This window comes from Oreochromis niloticus, linkage group LG22, assembly GCF_001858045.2.
Source record: "Oreochromis niloticus isolate F11D_XX linkage group LG22, O_niloticus_UMD_NMBU, whole genome shotgun sequence".
NCBI classification, from domain to species: domain Eukaryota; kingdom Metazoa; phylum Chordata; class Actinopteri; order Cichliformes; family Cichlidae; genus Oreochromis; species Oreochromis niloticus.
Genome location: NC_031985.2, coordinates 28,477,912 through 28,504,622, shown reverse-complemented (window position 1 = coordinate 28,504,622; position 26,711 = coordinate 28,477,912). Strand labels below are relative to the sequence as shown.

The 26,711-nt window shown below is 42.1% G+C and overlaps 1 protein-coding gene across 3 annotated transcripts in view; it reads left to right on the top strand.

The window, feature by feature from the left end:
• trim71 (tripartite motif containing 71, E3 ubiquitin protein ligase) overlaps nucleotides 1-21,236 on the top strand; it is a 36,750-nt gene extending 15,514 nt beyond the window's left edge. Inside the window, exons 2-8 of one of the 3 annotated variants that reach the window (XM_005463568.3) lie at nucleotides 4,850-5,017; nucleotides 8,372-8,506; nucleotides 12,845-13,087; nucleotides 13,211-13,310; nucleotides 13,428-13,708; nucleotides 13,963-14,103; nucleotides 14,300-21,236. In XM_005463568.3, the coding sequence (XP_005463625.1) occupies nucleotides 4,850-5,017; nucleotides 8,372-8,506; nucleotides 12,845-13,087; nucleotides 13,211-13,310; nucleotides 13,428-13,708; nucleotides 13,963-14,103; nucleotides 14,300-14,872 (1,641 nt within the window). In that variant the 3' untranslated portion in view covers nucleotides 14,873-21,236. Of the gene's footprint in view, nucleotides 1-4,849; nucleotides 5,018-8,371; nucleotides 8,507-12,844; nucleotides 13,088-13,210; nucleotides 13,709-13,962; nucleotides 14,104-14,299 lie in introns of all 3 variants that reach the window. The other 2 variants (XM_005463567.3, XM_003458507.4) reach the window with 2 other exon arrangements.
• The last annotated feature ends 5,475 nt before the right edge of the window (nucleotides 21,237-26,711 follow it).

Genomic DNA, 26,711 nt, shown 5'->3' with positions numbered 1-26,711 from the left:
TCTCTTTGATAGCTTTGTTTTGGTTTTCCATCCTAGTGATGGCCTCTCTCTGAGCCTGGCTCTACCAGAGGTTTCTTCCTGTTAAAAGCATGTTTTTCCTTCCCACTGTTGCCAAGTGTTGCTCATAGGGGGACGTCTGGTTGTTGGATTTTTCACTGTATTATTGTAGAACCTTTACCTTACAGTTATAAAGCGCCCCGAGGCAACTGTTGTTTTGATTTGGCAATTGAAGTTCTAGTCAGACGCTTTCAAATACAAGTCCAACACATGGAGTCATCTCAGAATCTTTTATCTACATAATTTGTCATAAGGTAACCAGGGAACAGGCCTCACCTGACCGTGACGCTGCTCATCAGTAAATTGGCCTGTTACTTTTGAGCAGGGGTCCCCAATCCCAGTCCACGAGGGCCGGTGTCCCTGCAGGTTTTAGATCTCACCCTGGGTCAACACACCTGAATCACATGATTAGTTCATTACCAGGTCTCTGGAGAACTTCAAGACATTCTGGCCGTTTATCAATGCCCAAGTACGCCAGTACGTACTCGCGTGCTCGGTGAGTACGTACTCGCCGAGAACGCACGGGAGTACGTACCCGCCGAGAACGCGAGCACGGACTCGTGGGCCGTTTCTCAATTCTCAAGTACGCGAGCACGGACTCGTGATTTGTACAGTCGGAACACCAGCGTACGTGATGATGTCACAGGTCCGGAGTTTTTACTGCCGTCCCCTCTTATTTTAACTGTGAGTAACATGTTATGAAGCTTAACTTTAATCACAGCCAAACCGGTTTACTCAGGAACAAATAAAACACTGAAATAAACCAAACACTAACATTTAGAAGTGATCTAAGTGACTTATATATCATTTTTAACCTCAGTAGTGAAACCTCTAATAATAAAAATAGTGTACATGTACATACGTGTACATACCTTAATAGAAACAAGCAGGTGAGATGTTAGAACGCTTTTATTTCTATTCTAGTGGACACTCAATACTATAGACAACTGCTGGGGTTTCTTTAACCTGAGTAGTGAGAAGTCCGCGAGCGCTGGGGGGGGGGGGGTTGAAAACGATGTGCCGGGAGTCCGCTGTTGAGTTTTGGACGAAATGCATTCTGGGACATATAGCTGTCCCAAGTCCACACCGATGCATGCTCGATAAAACGGGCGGATCGAGAACACATCCGGGACTTTTTCGCGTTCTCGGCGTGATGCGTACTTCGAATTGGAACAGTACTTGGTCTCCGACTGATGACGTATCACGAGTACACGAGAACACAAGTACGCACAAGTACGCATATTGATAAACGCCCTCTGAGAAGGTAATTTATCCATTTAAATCAGCTGTGATGGATCAAGGACACGTCTAAAACCTGCAGGGACACCGGCCCTCGTGGACTGGGATTGGGGACCCCTGCTTTTGAGCCTCTGAAATTGGGGCACTGTTTACTGAAAAATGACCATAAGTCCTAAACAGGTAAAGTTGTGGTGGTACATAGACACAATTACAGAGTGTCTCACTGTCCAAAAATCTGTGGGCTGCAACTGTAAATAAAATTCTTGGCTAAACTCCTTTTTAAAAAGCAAGTTCATAGTCTTTTACAAAAACTGGTTTCCTCCTTCATAACAGCTCCAGGGGAAGAATTTTGAACCTTTATTAGTATAGGGCATTAGAGAGAAAACAGGAAAAATGTGAGAGCAGGGGGAAGACGAGCAGTAAAAGGACTCGGGGCAGATTCAATTTTTGACATATTTTTTTTTCCCCCTTTAAATTTTAAAATCAGTGACTGTGTAATACACCCATCCTTTGCAAATAACTTGACACTTCACTATTTCATCAAATATTAGCATTTAATGAAATATGGAGTCTAGAAACCTCTGGGCGACGACAGGATGGCAGTGTCCATCTTTCACGTACAGTCTGTGATCCTAACATAAAGCTACAACTCTCAGACATGATTCTCCTATTTCTGATAAAAACACAGTCCTTATAAAGTTAAAAACTTGCAAATCCACTTAAACTGATCTCCTAGAAAGAACCTACCTCAGAGTGAAAGAGGTACTGAAGACAGAGGCAGGCTGAGAGAGAGCACTGCCTTAAAGAGACTGTATTCTGTGCAAATCAATAATATTGATCCTTGCTCCTAGAGGCCTGGTGTGTTATGTAATCTCCAACACTGTGTATGAGAGAGTATGATTCACCTCAAGGACCGTTGATGACACGTGTGGAGCAGATAGGATTAAAAATGTGTGAAGGGCCTTGCAGCTAAGATCTGCTGCCGTGAAAGAAGACTCCTGTTATTTTTCCCTTGGCCATGTTACTACGTGCACAAATGGCAACCTGAAATAACACAGCTTTGAGGTATTGGTTTCTGAATGCTCCATATTAAACTTTAGTGATGATAGAGGTGTTCAGTTGAATTGACTCCCCCCTCCATTTCTCACCCTAAATGACTATAAGAAGAGTCTTCATCTAAAATAATTTTCCCACCCGTCTTAAACATTACAGATTTCATTAAATAACTGGTCATGCAGTAGTCACTTGGAGGAGCTGTGTTTGATCCCTGTACTGCTGATTCGCAGCTATTCGTCAATCGCTCAACTCCACCCCACATCACCTTCCTCGTCCTCCTCACCCCCTCCTCTCCAAACCAGCTGCATTCCTCGCTTTTGTGTGTCCTGTGCTCCTGGAATTTGCGAGAAGTCATCGGGGGAGGGATGGGACAGGAAAGCCTGGAAGAGGAAGGCACTGAGTGACAAAGTGGTGCCGAGATCGAAGTGAGGGACTAAGGTTAACAGAAGGAGAGACTGTAAGAAAAGCACAAGAAGAAAAGGATCCAACAGCCAGAGGCAGAAAGAGGAGGAAGTCGGATAAAGGGGGAGGTGTGCGTCCTATTAGATTATCCTGCTCCCCAGGGGAACAGCCAGTATTGATGGATTGATTGCAGGCCCCTCCCCATCCACTCAGGTCTCCTGCTATTGGGTGCCACTGATCTGGTGTCTCTTTGGGATATGACGCCTTGTGCATATTTAATTAGCCCTCCATTACAAGCGATCGGTATTCAGGCAGGGGGGTTTAAAGCAAAGCCCAGTGTTTAGCAGCAAAGGTTAAATGACATCTTCCATTTCTGTCCTGAGGGACATTTTTGTCCACAATGATCAGTGCAGCCATTACATCTCCTGTATATGGTGCATCCTGATAAACATGGGAGCGTATTAGCAACATTTGTGTTAAAATCTCAACAAGCCCAAGACTTCTTTCCGGATTGAGTATTGATTGAGTTTCGGTGGCCTCTTGGCCGCCATGTTTAAGAAGAGAAGTGCTCTCAAGGATGTTGAGCTCTGTTAGAGCCTCCCTGCTAGGACATGCATATGGATAACTTCTTTATCATTCAAGGCCTTTTCTCTTTAATTAGGGGTGGGTGGGTGGGTGTGTGTGTGTGTGTGTGTGTGTGTGTGTGGGACTGACACTTATTGTGGTGTTTAATTTATTCATGCAGCTTGTCTCATTTTACCGTCGACCTTTTGTTGACTCACAGCAGCAAAACACAACAGCTTTTCAAACGCCGACGCTGCATCCACATTACAGTCGAGATGAGGGGTCGGGCACTGTTTCAGAAATAACATCCATCAGTAACAGGCGTGAAAACGCATCACCTGAACATTTGCTGCTCGTGCTAGTAGCGTTTTAAAATGCAAAAAACAAAATACAGCATAGATGGAAGTCAACCATGCATCTAAATCATTATCCATGTTAAATCAGTGAATGAAAAGCAATAGTGAATGATGCAAAACTGTGTCTCCATCACCTGAATAGCCTCAGGTCTTAGTTTTTGTCTTTGACAATATAATTATAATAATTTGTCTTTGGTGCAATATAATCTGATTGAACTGAAAGTTTAAATTCTCAGTGGTCCAGTGACATCAAAGTGGTGTGGACACGAGTCACAGACGATAGAAACATGGACAGTCAGTCACAGGTAAAGCTGGGTTCTCTTTCACTACGTTATTACAGCTGGATACTGAGAGGACGGATTGTTGTGGTTGAAAGTATAAAATTCACATGTAGGCAGGCAGTGGCTCAGGTCTACTAGTCCTGTGCTGAATAATGAATGCATATGTGAATGGTGATGGTGGTAGTAGTACCAGTCCATTTACCATTTTATGTGGTATTGCCATATTTTGTGGCAATTTGGAAATTTAAAGGAGACCTGTTGCTACTATGCTGCATAATTGTTTATACTTTGATCCATCCAAAGCTACCCTAGCAGACTCGTTTATCTTACACTGGACCTCAGTGCATTGCCCTTATTATATCCACTTTCTGAAACAAGCTGCTTTAGGTCCCGCCCCGCGCTCCCTTAAGCCAGCTTTCTTCTGTTTGGTTGCCCCGCATAAACCGACGGTTCGAGAAGCAGATGGGTGGGGCTTTCTTTGCCAGACACGACCATATTAGCAGTATCTGAAAGACAAGACTTGATTGTATTATTTGGAGATGAGGTTAATGTGTCAGCATGTGTGTAGCATTAATGTTAAATGGACCGGTTCTTATATAGCACTTTTCTACTCTACCTGAGTATTCAAAGGTACAACATGCTTCACTCAACCATTCACATTCATATAAGCATTTTTTTTCTATATGTAAGTGCTATCTAGCTATCTAACATTCACACACATTCATACTCTGATGCATGCCTGTGAGAGCAATTTGGGGTTAATATCTTGCCCAAGGATATTTGGCATGCAGACTGGAGTTGCTGTGGTCAGCACCCAGACTTTGGCCCCTTTGAGATTGATGTTGAAGTCTGAACCCACAGCTGAAACGACGTGTCTGCTTCCTGTTTCCTCAGGTGTTTCTGTTCTTCTGTGAAACCTGCACGGTTCCTATCTGCAGAGAGTGCAGCGTGGGCCGTCACGTGGGCCACACTTTCGTTTACCTGCAAGATGCCGTTCAGGATTGCCGGGCCATCACCATCCAGCTCCTGGCAGATGCACAGCAGGGACGACAGGCGGTGCAGGTTGGACCGCAACCTCACTGATAAATTCTGTTGTGTTTGTATGTTGGTGGTGGTGAGGTGACTCAATGCACTGTGTGTAATATTAGAGCAGAATCAAAAGAAAGTGATTTGAGTGTTAACTCAACCAAACAATTCAATGATTTACAGGTAAGGTTGTCCCACAAAAACAAGGTTCCTGTGAAGATTAAAATATGCAAATGAACCTTTATCACTGCCTAATGAGGCCGAGTGGAAACTAGAGAGCAGCTGTGTGTCCTACCCCCCACCCCCGTCTTCCTTCAGGACAGAGTGACCACCTATGGGAGACGGTCAGCTTCAATATGTTTGAGAGTGACCAGTCCCTGGTGCTGGCAAGCCTCAGGGGTTAGAGGTCTCCAGCTGGCCCTAAAAAAGGGGGGTGGGGCTGTATGGAATGAGTTCTTTTGAGTGGGGGTGGGGGTGTGGGGGGGATAGGGCTGAAGGTCAAAGGGGAGGAGGAGTGGAAAGGAGCATGGGGGAGGGTAGATGAGGTATTTAAAGGATTTCAGAGAAAGGAAAACTCCCCTCTTCTTTCACAGAAGTGCAGCACTTTGCCCCCCTATATTCACTCGCTCCCCCTCCACCTCTTTCTCCCACTCCCACACAAACACACAACACCTCTCTTCATTTACATAATTATAGATTGGGTGGCAGCTTCCAAAGCCCCCAACCCCAACTGAAATTCCTGCTTATACAGTGACACATGATTAAGTTGGGGAAAAAATGTGAGTTTCATTAAGAGTTTAGTCTGCCCGTTTGTTTTGTTTTTTTGATTTTTTTACACTTGTAGTTTTTCACATTTAAAAATTCCAAACAATGAGCAGAAGGATTTCCTGTGATTTCTGTGAGTAATATTAGAATCTTCAATTATTCACATGTCAATCTAAATTTGGATTAAAGTTGGGGGACGAATGGATAAATTGCAATGAGCAGTTCTTAAAAAAAAAGGAGTTTAGAAATTCCTTTTTGAATACCTTGTGGTCAAACACTCAGCCAATCGTAAAGTCAAGTAATGGATTAGCTGTTAGTTTGAAATGGTAACCGTGGCTCACAGGGATACGTCAGACACACGAGTGTTATCTAATTTGCCTCAAAGGCGGGGCGGTGGTTGTGACCTTGGTAAACGCTCACCCAAAACATGAAACACTAGCTCATTGCGCTGAGGTCACATGACTTGCTGGCATGTACTATCTATTCAGTAGAGCATGTGCCTCACCTATCCATTTCCCAGCTTAACCTCTGTGTGACCGCGCCCTGCTTTGTACCTTAATGGATGGGTACTTATAGGGATGCACTGATTGTGAAATTCTCAGCAGATACTCGTGTTTAAAATAGCAAGTTAACAAATGTGGCTTTTTCGTGTGTTTGTTTTGTTGTTTGTTTTAACCCTTGGTCTTTGTCACACTGTCTGTATCTTAGTGCTGCTCGGCTGATTTATTGGTGCGTGAGCAGCGCTTATGTCAACAAATTCTGAAATGTCACTACACAGATTTGCCCAAACTCATGGCCAGATATAAAAATCATGTCCCACAGCACACACTGGGAATCATCATTATCATCAACAACAACAACAAACACCACACGCTTGGTTTAACGAGAAGCACTGGGGTACGTGTAGCTGGGTCATAAGATACACCACCTGCCATCTGGCAGCACCTTGGGCTGTGTGTGTTTTTGTGTGTCTGTCCACTTTTGTCCAGGTCACCGCGGGAGTAAATACTGACGCCAGATAATGTGCAAACACACACGTAAGCATAGGCACCACACACACACACAGACACTCTGCTGTCCCCTGAGGTAGGAAATTTCCGCCCACTCTATACCCATTATCTTCCTTGACCCCTGACCCTGGACTTGTGACCTCCTGGTTGGCCGGAGCTCTGTGCCTCCGAAGGTTTGATTGGTTAGTTTGACTCTCTTTGTGCTGCAAGCTGTGCTCCTCTGGGAATGTGAAGAGAAATGCGGAAGATGATGGAGACGCAGAGACTGCAAGGGAGAGAGAGATGGAGGGGTGGAAGCAGGAGACGCAAAATAAAAATCATGGGGAGGGAAACTGAGAAGGTTAAGAGAGGAGAGGGTGAAAGAAATAGTTAAATAGATTTCCTATCACTGTCAAAAAAATCAATCTTGTAGAAATGTACAGACGGTGAGAAAAAGGTGGTAGCATTTTAATTTCAACGTGGCTCCTTATTAACTTTATTGATAAGTCGGCCCCTCTGATTCCTTCAGAATTCCCGTCCTGCTGTTTCTTCTCTGGGGGCCTGATTTAGTTGTCCCTTTAGCTGGCTGTTTCAAATTGCCAGGCCAAAGAGAAAAGAGCCCTGCTGCAAGGCTTTGTTGCTGCAGGGATGCATTGGGGGGTGGGGGGTGTTATGTGTCTTAAGACAGGGGCTGCAGATCGCGAGCCACGGTGGTTTAGCTGACCTTTGATCCTTGCGGCCGATATCACAAAGGAAGACTTAAACCCTCCTCCCCTTCGTCCCTGTGAGGTCCTGTTCACCCTCTGACCCCCCAGAAACTGCCAGAGGAAAGGCCAGATAAAACTGAGGCGGGGGAGACAAAGGGAAACTCAGTGTTGTAAAAGCTAAGACCTTTTGTTTGGTGCTATTGCTTTTCAGTGCTTGTATTGATCCAGGTTATAAACGTGCTCTTTCCGTTGAGCCCGACTGTAAAATGAGACTGCTTTTAAGTTCACAGAGATTCACATTGTAAATACTTTAGCCTAATTTCACCAGTCTAACCATGCAGTGGCATCTTCCAATACTTTTTAGTATCCATTCCTTGGACTTTAAATCCTCAGTGTCTCCACAAATGGAGAAATCCACTTCAAACATGATCTTCATGTGATTTTTTTTTTTTTTTTTCTTTTTTTTTTTTCCTTCTCTCAAAGTCTGTCCCTTCAAGCAGGAAGTTGCATCATTTTTGGGCAGTGTGAAGTGACTTCCTACTCCTGGCCCATGTTTCCTCTTCCCTTCTAAAAGTACAACCAAATGTGAAAAAAGAATAGATCACAAAATCTCTGCAGGTGCTCGTGCACTGATTTGGAAGGAAGATGTCACATACAGTGTCCTTTCTTTTATGTTTCCTGATCCTCTGCGTCCTGTTTCTGTCCCATCTGGCTAATAAAACGCCCTTTGTCACACTGCAGAGTGACAGCTACATTTGCACATTATAGTCCTCTCTTTGTGCCTTACCATTGCTAGTGGTGTGAATTTTTTTTTTTTTTTTTTTTTTTTTTTTTTTTTTTAAATAGCAGCCTGGGCTTTCTTTCTCGTTCTGATTGTCTCCAACGTGTTTCTATGTCACATCTTACAATTTTGTGTTGTGTGTCTCTAGCTAAGCATGGACAAGGTCCAGGCTATGGCCGAGCAGGTGGAGATCAAGGCTAAAGTGGTGCAAACTGAAGTGAAGGCTCTTGTCCTGAGACACAAGAAAGCGCTGGAGGAGAGGGAGTGTGAGCTTCTATGGAAGGTGAGCTGCTACTTTGTGTATTTATCAGCCTTTATTGAAACATTTCTACACCTGACTTTGAAGTCATTTTATTCAAAAGGGACATATTAGTGTAACGGCTAACCTTTTATCTGTAGTCCTTGGCTGGCAAGACAAAAACAATGAATAAGAACATTAAAGCACCATCAGACAGCGTATAACAAATACATAAGATTACATTGTGAAAAACCAATAAGAAAAGAGAGAACAGCAAATAAATATAAAAACACACAAGAACAGATCAGTCCAAAATGAATGCTCACGGATCTGATTCCTCTTTAGCCATTGAGTTTTAAATGGATTGGCGGTAGTGCATTGTCTTATTACAGCTGAAATATTAGTCCAAATGTCACTACCTTTGACTGATAACACTTCTTTACTAAATATTGGATGTCCAAAAGGTATGCTATTGGTCACTGTTCATGGTCAGCATGGTGGCGTGGCGGGTTAGCACTGTCCTCACATTAAGAAGAACCTGGGTTTTAATCTACTGACCGGCTGGTGTCTTTCTGTGTGGAGTGTATGTGTTTTTCCTGTGAAAGTGGGACTTAAACAACTCAAATTAGACTCAGATGTTGCCTCCAGTGTCGCCGAGTTACACCCTACTATAGGAAAAGTAACTACAGGTCATGTTGTAGCAACAACACTGCAACAACAAGGATAAAGGACATTACACATAGAAGGAAAAACACCCCACACTTCAGAATTTGTTTGGATCCAAACTTGTTGTAACGTATAAACAAAATATATAAAAACTTTTCCTCAAAAACACACTGAAGTCAGCATCAAGCAACAGTTAGTTCTTCCTGACGTTTCTAAACACGAAGGTGAGAAACGGAGATTCTGGATTAATCCATTTTCAAGTTGAAGCTGTATCACGACTGCTTACATATTTAAGGATGTTACCATTTCTATATCATTATATATTCAGCATCTGTGCATGTCTTGAGCTGTGAGTGCATTTGTTGGGAAATGCAGTGATGTGATTGGCTGGATCTGTTTATTTGCATGTGAAAAATGGAGCTTGGTTCAAAAATAGTCCAGAAATATTTTTAATGCAGGAAATATTCACATACATGTTAAACATCCAGCGTTTAAAGGACTTCAGGATTGTTGTTGTTGGTTTTGTTTGTTTGTTTGTTTTTATCTGGTTTGCTCCATCCATTTTCTTTCTCCTTTTCATCACTCCGACAATCCATGTATGCTCGACACAACCTGAGGTCTTCTCTCTTTTCTACCTTTCAGTAAAATGACTGTTACTTTAAGTGGTTCATATCCAATGTAATCATCTCAGCTTTACCATTCACACACACCAGTGCAGGAGTAAAAATGCGAATGATAGCATCACCATTGGGGCGCAGTCTCCGTGGGGATTAAACACGGGGCTGTAAATCATAGTTTAATGATTGAAAGCGTACATGTCGAGATTGGTTAATTAAACAAAATCGAGGTAGCAGCTGTTACACTGACAGTTTGGCCTACAGAAGAAGCAGGGTCACCCAGGTTTAAAGGAAGATCCATCACTCTGGGATAACTGTGCTTCCAATTCTCCAACATGCGTATCATTATTTGAATCACATAAAAATAATCCGTATGTCACGAGTTTAGGAAATATGACTAAGTCTGATATTTTGACCTGATGGAGCGTGACACAGTGCTCCTCCAAAGTCTTATTATTTAAGTCATTCTTATGCTTTTTCATTTTTCTCATTTTGAATCCTCACCACAGTAATAGCAGCCTTACATCCTCACAACACTTTGGAAGTCCTTAGCATAATATTGATGTGCTATGAGTGAGTTTTACAAGCTAGTTTTGTTCCATTGTGTGTCTGTTAATTTAAACCAAATGGTATTTGGGTTATTTGTAACTATTTTTCAGTAAAAACACAATTTAAAGAGGTTTTTATAATGGCTAATTGGAGTAAAACATGATGAGCATCAACCTAAATACAGTGTAACAATGTAACCAGTGTTATCTATGAGGACTCTTTCCAGACTTTGCTCTCATACTATGGGGAGTTTGCAGGGTGCACTGAGCAGCTCCTCATGTTTGACTTACCGTACTGCATTTTAAACCAATGCAAACGGGCTCCTGTGCTGTCCTCCAAAATACCAAGTGCACATCTCTCCAAATGCTCCAACAACCAACTTGAGCATAAGGATGATTCGCCCACAGACCGGTCGTACCACATGTGAAACGGAACAGGGATGTCGTCGTCTTCTGGCCACTGTGAGGGTTACTGGTGGGCCCAGTGGTGCTAGAATAAAGGAAACAGTCTCCAGTCAGGTGCTCTTCAGTCACCCAGCACTGTATATCTGAAAGTGGACAGTTTCATGACTCTGAGTTGAGGGTAAACATGCTGCATACGTGACTGAGTCGGTGTGCGCCTGAATAACTAGGACAGGAGCTGGTCCTGCTTTGCTCTGTGTCTCGTTGAAATGCACACCACCTCAGCCATTCTTCTCTTCGCCGCATTCAGCCGAGGGACTAAAACTAGTTGTCGGTTCATCAGAAAGCCCAACTTGAGTCTTTGTCCTCAGCGACTCTTAAGTGTAACTCTAGTCTCACAGATGCAAATTACAGTTTCACCTATGCCACGGGTTAACAAAGAATCCCTCTCTTCTGGAGTCTTTGTTTCTTTCAGGGTCCCTCCCCGCTATCAGAAGTCCTTCTAACCACAGAGGCAGTCAGTCTATTGTGTTTTACTTCTTTCTTTTTTTTTTCTTTTTGTTGGGTTGCAGTAAGTAAGAGCCCAGTGGGTGCTTCTCAGGTTATACCACCCTCTTTAATGCTTTATACTCTCTGACTCTACTGGAACCTAATATGACTTCTAACAGGAGCAGTGTTACAGTTAAACGAGAGTCAAAGTACTTAAAAAGAGGTGGGAAAAAAAAAAAACACACTCTCTTTTTTTTTTTTTTTTTTTTTTTTTTTAAACTAATAAATCATTTTGGTTCTTCCCCTCTCAGCTTTTCATCTCCAGTCCTGGTGTCTTTGATACAGTGTTACACACTTTATTGTGTTCTGTTGTTCAACAAAGGAGGTCTCTGGACATTGGTTAGGAAATGTTGACTAGAGTCGTCTTTTTGCATAGATGATGATGTTTTGTTTTGTGAATGTTGCATTTAAAATATAACAGAAATATATAAGCAACCATTTAGAACATTTAAACAAATCTTTATCAGTGTTTTTCACTTGCAAAAGTCTTCCAAAAAGGTATTAAGAATATGTGCTACACCATGATTTCATTACTTGGATAAAGAAAATGTTTTTCTTTCAGTTGATAAAAGAGGAGACTCTTTAGTTTTTGCTTCACAGTTCAGAATAATAATCATTTATGTTATGCTGGTTCATGCTCTGTTTGAAACCAGCTGTTTAGCTGCTCTGAGCAACTTTCTTTGGATTGGCTGGCCTTCACAAATGGAAAATTTAAAACGCAGATGGCTGTTCTGTGCTCACAGCTGATGATGCATACCTGAGACGGTCATATATCCTATCTGACATCATACAGGACTAACGGTAGAAAAAACAGTCTGAAACGGCACATTTAGAGCAGCCTGATGTCTGAGCTTTTTGGTTCAGGGTTAAACATACACTGACCTGATATTTTCACTGTGTATTTATATGATAGAAAATCAGAAGGTGCGAAATCTGTTTCCTTCTAGTTGTATTTTAAGCAGTTTGATAAAATTATTGAAAGTAACTTATGACAGTAACATTACTAGCCTTCATTAAACTCAGTGGTTTAATATTGACAGACATTATTGGTGTGTGACCTGATCCGCATGGCAGAAACTACTCACCGGCCACTTCATTAGGCACATCATTAGGCTCGCTAACTGCTTGTTAAAACACACATCTAATCAATCAATCACATGGCAGCTACGCAATGCGATTTGCTATAGACTTCAGGTCAGGATGATCTGCTGCAGATCAAATGGCACAGGAACGGGGAAGGAAGGTGATTTAAGTGACTTTTAACGTGGCATGGTTGATGGTGGTTGGAGCATTTCAGAAGCTGCTGATGTTCTGGGAATTTCCCACGGAAACATCTCTGGAGTTCACAGGGAATGGTCTGAAAAAGAGAAAATATCGAGTCAGCCTTTAAGTTCTTTTGAACAAGAGGGGTGACACCATGAAACAAAGTAAGTCTGTGTGTGTTGTTGGGTATGTTTTATTTTTGCAATACTCTACTTTGCTATTGTGAGTCAATAAAGTGCATTTGCAATGAGTTGAATCTTGTCGAACAGGGTGCTCTTGAATGTGGGTAAACATTCGCTGTGGCTGTCTTCCTAATCACCCATACCAACTCGTTGCAGGTGGAGAAGATCCGTCAGGTGAAGGCCAAGTCTCTGTACCTGCAGGTGGAGAAACTCCACCAGAGTCTCACCAAGCTGGACAGCACCATTGCTGCTGTAAGCCAGGTGTTGGATGAGGGCCACCATCTGGATGTGTTGCTGGCGAGGGAGAGAATGGTCACTCAGATCCATGAACTCAAGGCCCTCAGAGGCTTGCTGCAGCCACAAGAGGACGACCGCTTCATGTTCACTCCTCCAGACCAGGTCAGCATTAGAACGATCGCAAGCCAGTCTTAGCTTACCTCATTTCACTGTTCAATATTTTCACATTTACAAATAAATGTTATAGCACAGAATCTCAATTAACTGCATCAATGGTCCCTGCAGGCTCTCTACATTGCCATCCAGTCCATGGGCCTGATTAGCAGCGGGGCTTTTGCCCCCGTGACCAAAGCCCACGGTGAGGGTCTGAAAAGTGCCCTTCGCGGTAAGCCTGCCTCCTTCACTGTGGTTGGATACGATCACGATGGCGAGCCACGTCTTTCGGGTGGGGACGCGGTGTCTGCAATAGTCATGTCGGTTACAGATGGTAACGTGTCCGCAGCGGATGTAACGGATCACCAGAACGGCTCGTACACCGTCGGCTACCTGCCAAAATGTGAGGGGGAGCATCTCGTGTCCGTGCTGGTGTGCAACCAGCACATCCAGGGCAGCCCCTTCAAGGTGATTGTGAAGTCTGGGCGGAGCTATGGGTCACTCGGCACCCAAGTGTCATCCTTTGGCAGTGAGGGCGAGGGAGACGGTCAACTGTGTCGACCCTGGGGCATCTGTGTGGACAAGGAGGGATACGTGGTGGTGGCTGATCGCAGCAACAACCGTATACAGGTAGATTTGTTATTGTGATGTCATCACTAATGGAAAGACTTAGAAATAGCACTTTGTGGAATTGAAGAGTGAGCATGAATTTTAGATGTACAATATAAGGAACAGCTTGGTTTGAGGTCTTTGAGGTGTTTGAGTGATGCTTAGCATGAAAGCATTAGTTGTGTTTACATTAGAGTGAGTGCATGAATGAGTCTTGCAGTATGAAGCACTGTGAGACTTTTAAAGAGTAATAAAGCAGTGTTTTCTCTCTCCAGATATTCAAGCCTTGCGGTGCCTTCCACCATAAGTTTGGCTCTCTGGGTTCTCGGCCTGGTCAGTTTGATCGTCCGGCTGGGGTTGCATGTGACTCTCAGAGGCGAATTGTTGTGGCTGATAAGGACAATCACCGTGTGCAGGTATGAAAGCCCCGTTAGAGCTGATCAACACAGCTGGAATTGCCTTTAACTTTCCATTATTCACAGAAAAATTAGGGTGGGAGGGTAAAGCCCTTTAAAAAGTCTGCTTTTGATAAAACATAGCTCCTCACGCTTACTTTCTATCTACACCTCATGTAAACATACAAGGCTCTAAAACGTTTGCTCTCTCTGACAGGTGTTTACTTTCGAAGGCCAGTTCCTGCTGAAGTTTGGGGAAAAGGGTACCAAGAATGGGCAGTTTAATTATCCCTGGGATGTGGCTGTCAACTCTGAGGGTAAGATCCTGGTCTCAGACACCCGAAACCATCGTGTGCAGCTCTTTGCCCCTGACGGCTCTTTCCTCAACAAGTACGGGTTTGAAGGGGCCCTGTGGAAACACTTCGACTCTCCCAGAGGTGTAGCCTTTAACCACGAAGACCACCTGGTGGTGACCGACTTCAACAACCACCGGCTCTTGGTTATTCGACCAGATTGCCAGTCTGCTCGCTTCCTGGGCTCCGAGGGCACCGGGAACGGGCAGTTTCTGCGTCCCCAGGGCGTCGCCGTGGACCAAGAGAACCGCATCATCGTGGCCGACTCCCGCAACCACAGAATCCAAATATTCGAGCCCAACGGAAACTTCTTATGCAAATTTGGCTCGCAGGGGAGCAGCTTCGGACAGATGGATCGCCCCTCCGGTGTGGCCGTGTCGCCCGATGGAGCCATTGTGGTCGTCGACTTTGGAAATAATCGCATCCTCAAGTTCTAAAAGGAAAAAACAAACTTTTTTGTATTCTCTCCCTACCTTTGCCTTTTTTTTTCCTTTTTTTTTTTTTTTTGTTGCAGTTTTTCCGATGAAGGAAACGGTGGAGAGAGAATGGATCGGCAGAAAGGAGGAGAGCTCAAAGATGATTGGGAGCATGCTGAAATGAAGGGAAATTGAAACTATAGATTATTTTTGTCATTTTCATTTCTATTCTTTAAAAAAAAATCTGATACCTGTGATATATACATCAAAGGGGGACCTCTAAAAATTGATAATCACTAGAAAAAGAGCCATATTTCCCTTCCTCTGCCTCAGCTGTTCCAAATTCTCTGCGTCGGCTCTCCTTAAGGAAACATCTCAGGGAATTTCTCACTTGTTCAAATCTTGTACCCTCTGCTCCGTACCTACCTCATTTAGCTCTTTATGAATGTACACGGTCTTCGAGCAGAGGTTTTTGTCCGTGAAGTTTTACAAAGAAGAAAAGTCTACCTCTATACTTTGTTATTTAAGAGAGACAAACAAAAAAACAATAGACTCTACATTTAATATTTGCACAGGATTAATAGAATTCTTTCTGTGCATTTTGAAATTTGAGTAAACCTCCTGAATGTTGTTGCTGAGACAATACTCAGACCGCTGTAGAGGTTGCATGATTCGCCCTAATTAGAAGGCTTGGCTGAGAGGAAACTCGTAGAATAGCGTCTTTTGATGTTTGTAGTTTTGCTTTATTTGTTTCTTTTTTTCCTTTTTCTTTTTTTTTTTTGCTCTCGCATTTACCGTCGTCTTTGTGCGGCTTTGTGGTGGTGTTAGTGTCATGATAGCCTAAGAAGACTGTGTGAAGCGATGCCAAACTTGATAGACTTAAAGTGAGCTCAGGTCATTAATTAACTGTAACCTCAGGCTCTCCCTCTGGCTTTACTGGCTAAGGCTTTTATGATGAATTTACTGATGTGTAGAAATATAAAGTTCAGGAGGTCAGATTTACATAGCCCCTCTAATAATATGAATTCTTTGAATAACCCCCCATAAACCAAGGCCTCACCTCCAATCCAGTGACTGGATTAGTAATTACTACCCAGTCAGTTAATTAAAGAGAGAGTAATATGCAAGGAAAGCAGCATCCTTTGTCTGGTCTCCTAATAGGAGGGCTAGACAAAGGATTTTGGAATTGAATCTTCCAAGATCTGTACCTAATAGATTTGTCTGAATGTTTAATTAAAAAAATAAATTAAAATGGTTATTTAAGTAATCGAATGACACCCTTATGATGAGGCGTGCTGTGTGACGAAAGCCTCAGAAATGGACACCTCATTTGGCCATCCAGATGACATTAATGACATCAGATTAAAGGCCTAACATTACAATCCCTTGCATTCATATTGTGGTTCAAAGCCACTTTCTTTGGCTCCAGGGGCCAAGTATTCAGTCCTGTCCAATGAGAGAGGACCACCTCCAAAGCCCGGCCCTACTTATTGATGCTTGGAGTTGAGACGCCTCCAGACTGAACGCTAGTAGACCAATTCCTCTAAAGATGGAGGTCTACAGAATAACTACTAGAGTCAACCAAAGTTAGAAATTCTGCACAATGGCCAACAGAAGATTTGGCGATTTTAAAGAAAATCAGAATCTCAATTGTAAAACATTTCTCAAATAATCATTGTTGTTGAGAAGTGTAAAAGTTGATAACACTCATTGAAATGAGTTGTGGGTTTTGAAGAAGAACACGTGCTTGGGGTCACAGTTAGTTGTGCACAAGTACTTCCACTTCCCTCTAAGACAGAGGCCCTGCCTGTGCGAGTGCATTTTTAAATTAGATCCTTATCATAGAGTACAGGAGATACTTCCACCAAAGAAAATTCTCCCTCCCCCCTCACCTTTATCACCCCCAGCTCATCGAGCAGTGCCACAGTTTTACCATAGGCTCAAAGTAGCGTCTTTGGTCATCCTCACACACATCCAGATTCCCATAAAGTGATGGAGACTCGTTTGTGGTGAAAGCACTATGGGAATCCCCTTGTCCTTCAGTCTGGCTCTCACCACAAACACCAGACTATTGCGGTTTTCTTAGCCTGTTCCTTAGCCTATTCCTTGAACTATTAAATATTGGCTGACTGGCTCTCACCTCTGAGGTGAGGTCTGTCTGCACGTGATCAGGATTTCCATCCTCTCACCTCACATTTCCTTTACCTCAGAACTCCTGTTTCATATACCTCAACTCTTAAAAATACCTCAAGTTTGTCACTCGTTGCTACTGTGCATGTAAACCTTCAAATACCTCTACTTTTGTTATTCATTCTGAATAGATCATGTTTACTTTTATTTATGCATACCTCCTAGGATATTTATACCTCACTCACATACCTCACAGTACAGTACATGCCCCATAGTTCTAGGACCAAAGATCCATGGTACTGTTCCAAGTTTGAATGAAATGTGCTTTATGGTCATCGCTCCATGCTCGTAAACCTGAACAGCCCTTGGTTTGTTGCATCTACTGTAAATGTCCTGGTATGTTTATGCTTTTTCTCACCAAGAAACCAAATGATTCAGATGAAAGCGTTGTGCCAAAATGATCTGTGATAGTTCTGTGCCAAGCAGAGTTAAAAATTTTTGGACCACGCCGTTGTAGACAACTAATGTCACTGGACTATTATATCAAAGATACAAATGTTTAATCAGAGCACCTGAGGATAAATCCTCTTCCTCTGACTGGATGCACTTAAGAGGGCTGGGCCCCGTTTACCTTTACCTCATAATGATAATGGACATGTCCATTCCACTTGTAAGTTGTTCTAGTGAGCCGGGGGTGAGGGCAAGAGGAAATGTCCTCTTTTAAAGCGTCACCGTCACATGTCCGCCTTTTTTTGACTGCACATGAATTACCTCTTATTTCAGCACAATATTTCAGCGTGGATTTTCAGGATGCTTGGTGTTGGCTCTCCCAGAGGAGTAACCTCTGGGAGTATCCTTTCAGACTGGTGGTTTAAAGCAGTGATTCCCAACTGAGCAAAAGCTGTTCCCCAATAAAGATTGAGTGAAGATGAAGAAATGTGAGGGGTAAAGTTAACTTAAAAATAAATCAGGAAAAAGCTGCAAAATGATTAACTAGTATCTTAAAGTGAGAAAGTGGTTGGAACACTTGATTGTGAGCCATTGGGATGCAACGTAGTCACAACTTTAATCTGTTGTTTCTACACAAATTAAAATGAATACTTTTTAATAATTTAAATGTTATATGATGTCCCTGAAAATGACATTTAAACTGTTCACTACCCTTGTACTAATTTTTGTATGAAATAGATGTTTTTTTTCCCACTTTTTAAAAGGTGGGGGTGGGGGTGCACAGTAAAAGATCTGAGGAATCAGTGGTGGACTGAGTCACCAGAGACCCAAATTCGAGTCTTGCATTTCAGATTTTCAACATCATTTTTATCATTTCAAGATGGGATTTCATTTGATTGAGGTTAGAATATCACATCTGTCACCTCTTTTTAAATCTTTGTTTTCTTGGTTTCCATGGTGACACGTCCCCACTTTCTCTGGATAAAATCGTAGACTGTATACAAAAGATAGACTTAGCTACCATGATGGCGTCCACTGTTATGTGAATCTCTCAAAAACCACATTTTTGATGAGGGGCAGGTCAGATTGTGAAACTTAATCTTTGGCTAACGAGTAGTTAATCATAAATCATTAGCCAATGAGCGTACCACGGATAGGCCTCCATTTAAAAACATGGTACAAAATGGACATGATTTACAAAATGGACTTTAGTATGATTTGAGACAAGTGGCTGAGCACATAAACTTAGGAGGAAAGACAAGACAGCCATTTCCCCACATATTTCTGAAGGACCAGAAGCCTTTTTTGGAACTACAGCTATCGCCATCAAGTGGCCTTCGGATAGAATGCAGGTTTAAGGCACTGACATATCTGCTTCGTTTTTCCAATCCAAAATCTACGTCCATGTTTCATGATACTCTGTGGTGAAAATTCTGCTTCTGACAAATGACTCACAAATTTGTGCTCTGTCACAATTCATGTCTATGAATAAAAATTTAAAAAACACAAAAGACAAAAATTAGCCGCAATGTTTTTTGGGGTTTTTCTTTGACAGTTTCTGGTTTGGTGCGAGACCAGGCTGGAGTACACGATGGATGAACTGTTAAATTGTTTGCTAAAAGCGTAGCCAAACAGTTGAATGGCAGTATGGATAAACAAATAAAACTGAATGGGTAAACAAAGGATCTAAAGGACACCTTAAACAGCTAGCTAAAATGTTTCCAATTTTTATAAAACATTCTGTTATTTGACTAAAAGTACAGGTAGCAGATACATTGTTAGCTAATAGCTTGGATTGAATAGTTAAAATAGCCAGATGAAATGTGAAAAAAAATAAAATAAAAATGTAGTAGTAGTAGTAGTAGCTACGGGTAGTGAATGAATGGCGGGAACATCGTGAAACAGGTTGGAATCACTGGTTTAAACAAATGCATGACAGGATTGTAGATGTAGCCGTTAGCACATTTAACCACTGCTGCTTTGACTACAACACCCAGTTTTAACCAGTAAGATTTTTTTTTTTCCTCTTCTTCTCAGTATTACTCTTTGACATGTTCGTTCGTGTTGCATTGGGTTTTAGTTTTTAGTTAAGATTACAGAATTCTATCTTTAAGATCCTTAGGTCTTCACTCTTAAAGAGGAAAAAAATGTATTTTAAACCTTTTTATTTTGATTTTTAATTTTGTTGCATGCTTTAAAAAGTCTATGTATTATACTGATGTCTCTTTAGATAGGTGTTGATAAACTGAGATGGAGTGGGTAGCTGATTATTGGGGTGGTGTTACCAAAATGGATGCCCAAAGATGCGTGTGTGTTTGAGCGCGCGAGCGTGTGTTAGGATTGCGTCGGATGGAATTAACCGTTGACTTTTGTGATTGTATTTCCTGTTCTCTAGAGGCTCTGCAAAGCACCCACTGTTTGGGTAGCCATACTTTGAATCCACAGAAACAACCGGCAGAGTTTTGACTGGCGTGACCCTCGACCGTTAGTAACGAATTTTCCTGAACTCCCTCTAAAATGCTTTATATGAGCGGGCGTATAAGCATGCTGTCCTTTCATGCTGAAGTGATGTAAAAAGCTTCCCTGCTCAAATTTAAGATGAGAAATCCTTTTAGTTGGTGTGAGGAACAGCACAAATTGCCTCCCCCTTCTCGAATCCGAACCCGACAGCGTGCAGGGACGGCCGCTGAGCACATGATCAGTCGACTGCGGCCCTGCTCTGCGTTGCTTCTTGTTTTGTTTTTGTTTGTTTTGTTGTGCTACCATTTTATTTCTGGCCTCACACAATTTAACAGGAGAGAACAAAACGAAGCTGCACCACGCCAGGTGTGCGAGGTAATAGACCTGCTTTTAAATGATTGTATACTCTAAGAAAAGAACGAGAAAAAGGGGGTTGGGATGTTTTTAGAAAGGAAAAAGACAAAACTCAGGTAGTTCTCAGCAGCGCTGTGCTGCAGGTGTCTCATTGAATCGTGTAGTGATAATGTAGTGACTTTTTTCTCCCCATCCCCCCACTGTTATGATCTCTGTACTAGTCTGATTCTTTTTGTGTCCACTTGCATATTATAAAACAAATAATTTCTCAATTTGAAAATAATGCTTTCAATTTGTACCCTGATTTTATTTTTCTTTCCCCCTCTGGTTCAAGTTTTGTTTTGTTTATCTTTAACAAAAAGTACAACTATTCACACCACTTGATGCTCATTGGCCCTTTTAGAATGTATTTTGTGAAGAAAAGGGTTAAATGGCATCTTGCTGCTCACTCGCCGGCGCCATCTGCTGGTGGCAGATACACGACACAGCAGAGACCACAGAAAATCAGCGTTTACCACCGGCCGAGGTGGGAGCCGTTCGCCCTGAGCCAGCTCGTCCTGTCAGCGGTGTCCTGTTCTTCCAGCAGCCAGTTGTCACATGTCGAGTGGGCGCCCTGTGCGTGTGTCTGCGTGTTTGTGCGCTGCATTTGTCGTCTGTGCAGAAATCCACTGAATGTATCCTCCTCACAGTCCAAGAGCTGGGGTGAGCCCGCGTGGCCAGCTGAATTTAGATGGGTGCTGCTGGTGCTTCTCATCCACGCTGCGCTGTGTGTGTGTTGTTATCAGTTAAATCTCAGTGTGTGTTGGATGGAAGTGCAAATGTCAGGTCTTCAGTCTAAATAAGGCATCGGAGACTATAATATAACGGCCACGTGCTGCTCTCTCTGCACTCTGTGGACTTTAAACATTTCCTATGCAGTTTTTTTTTTTTGTTTTGTTTTTTTTGGGGTTGTTTTCTTTGTTTACACTTAAATAAAGTTGCATTTCTTTGACTTAAACCTCCCGTGACTTGTTTTTTTTGCTCTTGGTCCGTGCTAAAACACTTATGAGGATTGTTTCACACAGCCCTGTTTCATCACATGTGGGCCGGACCAATGAAATTCTTTTAAAATAACAATTTTTTTTTCCTTTTGGGATTTTTGGTTTTTGTTTAACGAGCCACCCATTTTCAAAGCAAACGGTCAGCTTGACACTACACATTCAATAATCAGTGAAACCTTGATACAACCACTGTTAGTACTGCAGCCGAGACCTCACTCTGATAACACTACAGCTAATCACTGCTTCCTAATGAAAAACACAAGAGGCACGCTCAGTTCTCTGCAGTTCTCAGACGGTGTGGCTCAGGCGTCCACTGAGCCGTGCTGCCTTTAGTCGACCAATCCTGGCCTACTTCCCCAGACAGTATATTGGTATTTACGGTGTATGCAGTCCAGTGGAAAAACTAAGCTCACCCAACAATTCAATAGCTTGTAGCACCACTTCTATCAGCAATAACATCAACTAATCTTCTGTATGACTTTCTGTCCATCACATTGTTGTGGAGGAGTTTTGGCCCACTCTTCTTTACAGTGTTGGTATTTGTGGTATATGTACAGCTTTCATTTCAGTCAGATTGAGGTCTGGACTCTGAACCACTGTTGCACCTTGATTTGTTTGGGGTCATTGGCCCGAGCTGGATCATGAAACTAGAAAATCTTTAGCTGTTAAACAGACAGCCTCACTTTTGACTCCAGAATACTTAAGTATACACAGAGGTTCATGGTTGATGCAGTGACTGCAGCGTGTCCAGGTCCTGTGGCTGCAAAACAAGCCTGAATCATTAGCTCTCTACTACCATGCCAGGACATGCAATACTGGGAAGACTGTAGCATTGTGTTAACACACACTTTTAAACGCTCCAAACCAGCAAACTGCCAAAACATCTGCTTTTATAGACATGAGCATACCTGCTGATGATCAATCAATCAAGTGCATTTGATTCACAATGCCTGGTTGCTACTTACTCAGTTATTTCCTCTGGAAAAAATAATTTCCTGTTTTTTCACAAGAAATTATTTTATCACTTTACTACACAATACTGTGTATTAAAGCACACATTTATTATGAGCCTAAATAACGGTGAACTTACACTTAAGGATCTGTGTTAAGTTTCTTATGAGCAATACCACACACACCAGTTAAAGCTTCCAAGAATAACTGAGTAAATGGGTAAACCTGCTCTAGGCCCCCCCTCAAGATTACTATTTAACTGGATTGGACAGACACTGGTTTCACTGGGGGAGGGAAGCAAGCGCTTCATCCTATTAGGCAATGATCCTTTCTTTGCTAACAGCTTTACAGTCCCCACAGTTAGGAAAAAATGAGAAGTTTAAAAATATGTGAAGAAATGGTTTAAATGGTTTACAATGATTGCTAATATTTGGAGGAAACTCTGAAGACAGTATAAAACAGACTTGATCACAGCAAGTATCTTTTAATTAAAGAAATAAATACAGAGCTTAGCACAAAAACCACAAAGATTTTGAGCAGTGTTGTAAAATTGTGCATTAAGTTTTAAAAATCTGATGGAACTCATGTTGATGGTCCTTGATTAGCGCATTATGGGCTGTCATCGCCACCTGGTGGACACGATGGGTAAAAATAATCTTTGTTCAAAGAAGTTCCAAGATCATGAGACAAGCTGACATGCAGGACTGAACTCCAGACCGGCGATGATCGTGTCAGCACTTCACAGACTATTTGTGCACTGCAAAGTTTTTAACCTGTTTGACTATATACTTTGTTACAACCTGGCCTACTGCTGAGGTAGGTTGTAAACATTAACACCTTCTCAGTAACCACATTTTGTTGGGCACAGACCAACACTCCCAACATGTTTCTGGACTCGCCTCTGACTTTTAAATCAGTCAGCTGTAGCTACAAAACATGTGCAATAGGCTGAAAGAAGAAGAGTATAGGGAAAACTCATAATGAACTTTTTAAGGTGTTGCGTGGAATTTTGAAAACTGCATGTAGTGAGACCGCAGCCCCATCTAAACGCAATGATTATTTTTTATTTTGTGAAAGGCCTCACAGCGGAAGTGCAAGAACAGCAACAAGATATGTTACTAAAATCATCATCTCCTTAAGATACATCATTTAAACTAATGCAAAATTGCATAATGTAGAGAGAAAACCTCATTCACCCCACTGGAAGTTTACATTAAACGTCAGTAATGCAAAAAGCTTCTCTCTAATGTTGCTTTTCAGTGAAACGTCTCGCTACATCATTACTTCTTACAGAGCTCCTATGTGTCTCATTTATTTTTCTTTATCACACAGCAAGAAAAATGAGATTAATAATTTGGAAAGCTGATATAAGGTGGATAAGCACATTCTCCAGGGTGCTGATGGTCTAGATTTGTGTTTAAGGACTCTTAGAGGAAAAATAAAGATGACTACATTTTAGATCCTATTTGAATTAAAGACCTTAAAGCAGATTTAGATGGGTCTTTATTGTAATAGTCCACACCTTCACATCCCCTCTGCTGGACTTCTATCTCCAGAAACAGCAGATGGGGTTTCGTGAATTTAAGTAAAATATATGAAAAGGCTTTGAAAGGAAGACTGTTCACACACACACACAGACACACACACACACAAAAAAAAAAAAAAAAAATCACTGTTTTAGAGAAAAGGAGTCATTAAGAAAACCTTTAGGTACTAAGGTAATCCAGGGTTGGGTGATATATGCATAGACTGCCCATACATGGCCCAATGTGGCAGCCGCGGTTTGTTTGTTGTTTTTTTTGTTTGTTTGTTTTCTCATTAGAAAAAAATGGAAACCATATTTGGATGACAGAGTGGAGCGCTGACAGCAAACGGCTAGCAAGCTTGTTTAGCTAGGTATGTTTCTGGTGACTCATTTCTTAGTTGACTAAACAAGGGGAGGGCGGACATTAGACAAGACAGACTCAGGTATCAAGTTACATTTGAGAACCATTAAATTGATGGTGTTAAAAACTGTCTAAACTTATAAAGGTGTTTGTTTGCTATCATTAGCTTTATTTTTGGCAACAAATAATGAAATTCAGTTAGCTTCTAACACCCCCTCCTTATTTCATGATTTGGTTTAGTCCAGGTGCACGCACTCCTAGCTGATGATGAGCACTAAAACCTAGACTGCTGTTAAAAGTGAAGTCTGGGTTTCAAAAAAGAAAAGAGAGACGGGTTGAAATTAAACTCATAGAGAAGTCCACATGAAAGAAGCTGCTTATTAGTTAGCTTCATTCCTACAGAAGATAATATTTGTGTTATTTTAGCCAGCACGTAGATGGTGCAGGCAGACACTTATTACATTTCAGTGTTAAATAACTAATCTGCCGACCTGCTGCCCAGCTAAACCGATCAACCCTCTGGCTCAGTCCCACTCCCATCTCCCCACACTCCTGACACTGAACCAGGCCCACTGATATCTGAAGGGCCTTGGACTCCCTATTGATCCTCTACCTAATCACACGAGCCAAGGTGTGAAAACGGGTGTGGGTCACCAAAGTCAAAATCTGGGACTCTCCACCAATTGCTTAGAACTGAAAAAGCTTCTCGGATGAGAGGTGAAATGTCTTCAAGAAACCTAAAAGGGTCCAGACGCTTTTCTTTCCAAGATTATTTAGGTTATATTTACAAATACTAAATATTATAAATGAAAATGTTTAAACAATTTTACACAATTTTATTGACGAGAATTTAACTTTACTTCATTCCAAAAAGTTAATGTTTATTTTGGTGTAAGGAACCAATCAATGTTAAAATCAAAACAAACCCTGATAATGTTGATAATTTCATTAAAAACATTAAAATGAAGAAAAATGGCTTGCACATCAATCTAATCAAAAGAATTATTTATCTAAGCAGAATATTGATCCATGTCTGCACAGTGTTATATTTCTGGGGCTGGAATTGTTTGCAATATTAAAGTGGTGGGGCCCAAAGTGGTCATTTGTTTTCCCCCACAGGGCCCCAAATCCCTGGTGGCACCCCTGCCTCTTATCACTAAGGGAAGCCCAGCCATCCTTTGGACAAGGCTTGTTTTCATTGCTTGGATCTGGGATCTTATTCTGTGGCCTTAAAAAAAACACAACCTAACATTATTATACCTGATAAAATTTCCCGACTACTGATAAAAGCAAGGAAAGCAAACCTATTAGTATAATTAAGTACAAAACTGCCTAAAATTTTCATCTGACAATTGAATTAAACTTTTTTGGCCGTTTCTCTGAAAGCAAAATTTATCGATGATGGTGCAGATCAATCAAAATTGGATATGGAGGTCCACTGTGCAGCACTGGGAGGGTGGAACCACTTTAGCTGAAGGCAGCTGTTTTAAATGTGAGCTGTTTAATGAAAGGTATTTTAATCCTCTCAAGTTTTTCCATTTCTAAATCTGGTTGTGTTTTGACGTCTGCATTGAGCGGCTCTTTTCTTCTAAAGTTCCCGTGAGCTGGAGTGCTTTTCTGACTGCCACTCTCTTCCCCTCAAGGATGGAAAAAAATGCATCCAGTGCAGTCGAATGCAGTTCCCTTTCTCTACAACTTGATGTCAGCAGTGCTACACCTCACTCCCTGAGTGCTCCACTGTGGGTTAATTATGACACAGTGGATTTGTGGTATGATACCGTGTTGATGCAGTGACTGCTCTCCGTTCAAGATGAGGTTTGCAAGCTGTGTGAAATGCAGGACTTCTGTGGGCCATAAAAGTGATGATGATGATGATGATGATGATGAGCTCTCTTGCTGTGTAAAGTGCTCTTCTGGTCCTCAGGCAGAGAGAGGGGGATTCTTACAAAAGAAACAGCTGTTTGGACAGACATGAGTCGTGAACCGCAGGTTTGCAGAATCACAATGACAAGGAGCGGCGCGGCGTCACTGATCAAACACAACAGCAGGCTGCTGGGACCCCGAGCGTCTCCTGAGCTCAGAGTTGGGAAAACAGGAGCACCTGTATGTGCGAGCCCCCAGCAGATGGCTGGGAGGTCCTGAGTTGGTGTGTCAGTGTTTTTCGTGTGGATCTCTGCATCCACTGTGTTTATGAGTGACTGTACGCGGCTCTCAGAGGAGCCAATTAGCTGCAGCAGACTGAGAAGGCCCCGCAGAGCACCGAGATCCAGACTGCTTCGCCTTGGTGGCGGCACAAACTCGACTGTTCTGCCAGAATCCGCCGAAAGCTTCAGTCACCTTTAGCCACCAAAGAGCTGAAAGATAGTTTCAGCATAGTTTCACAGTTTTTAGTAGTTAATAAGAGGAAAAAATGAAAAATAACTGACTCAAGAAATCATGAAGAAACTGAAGTAATGAATTAAATGCATCAGGACCTTTCAGATAGCTAGCTACCTCCATTAAAACCACTAACAAGTTAAAAATGGAGGTTTAATGTGAAGCTGATCAACGGTACATTAAAAATGATTCTCTTTAACTCTTTCCCCCTCT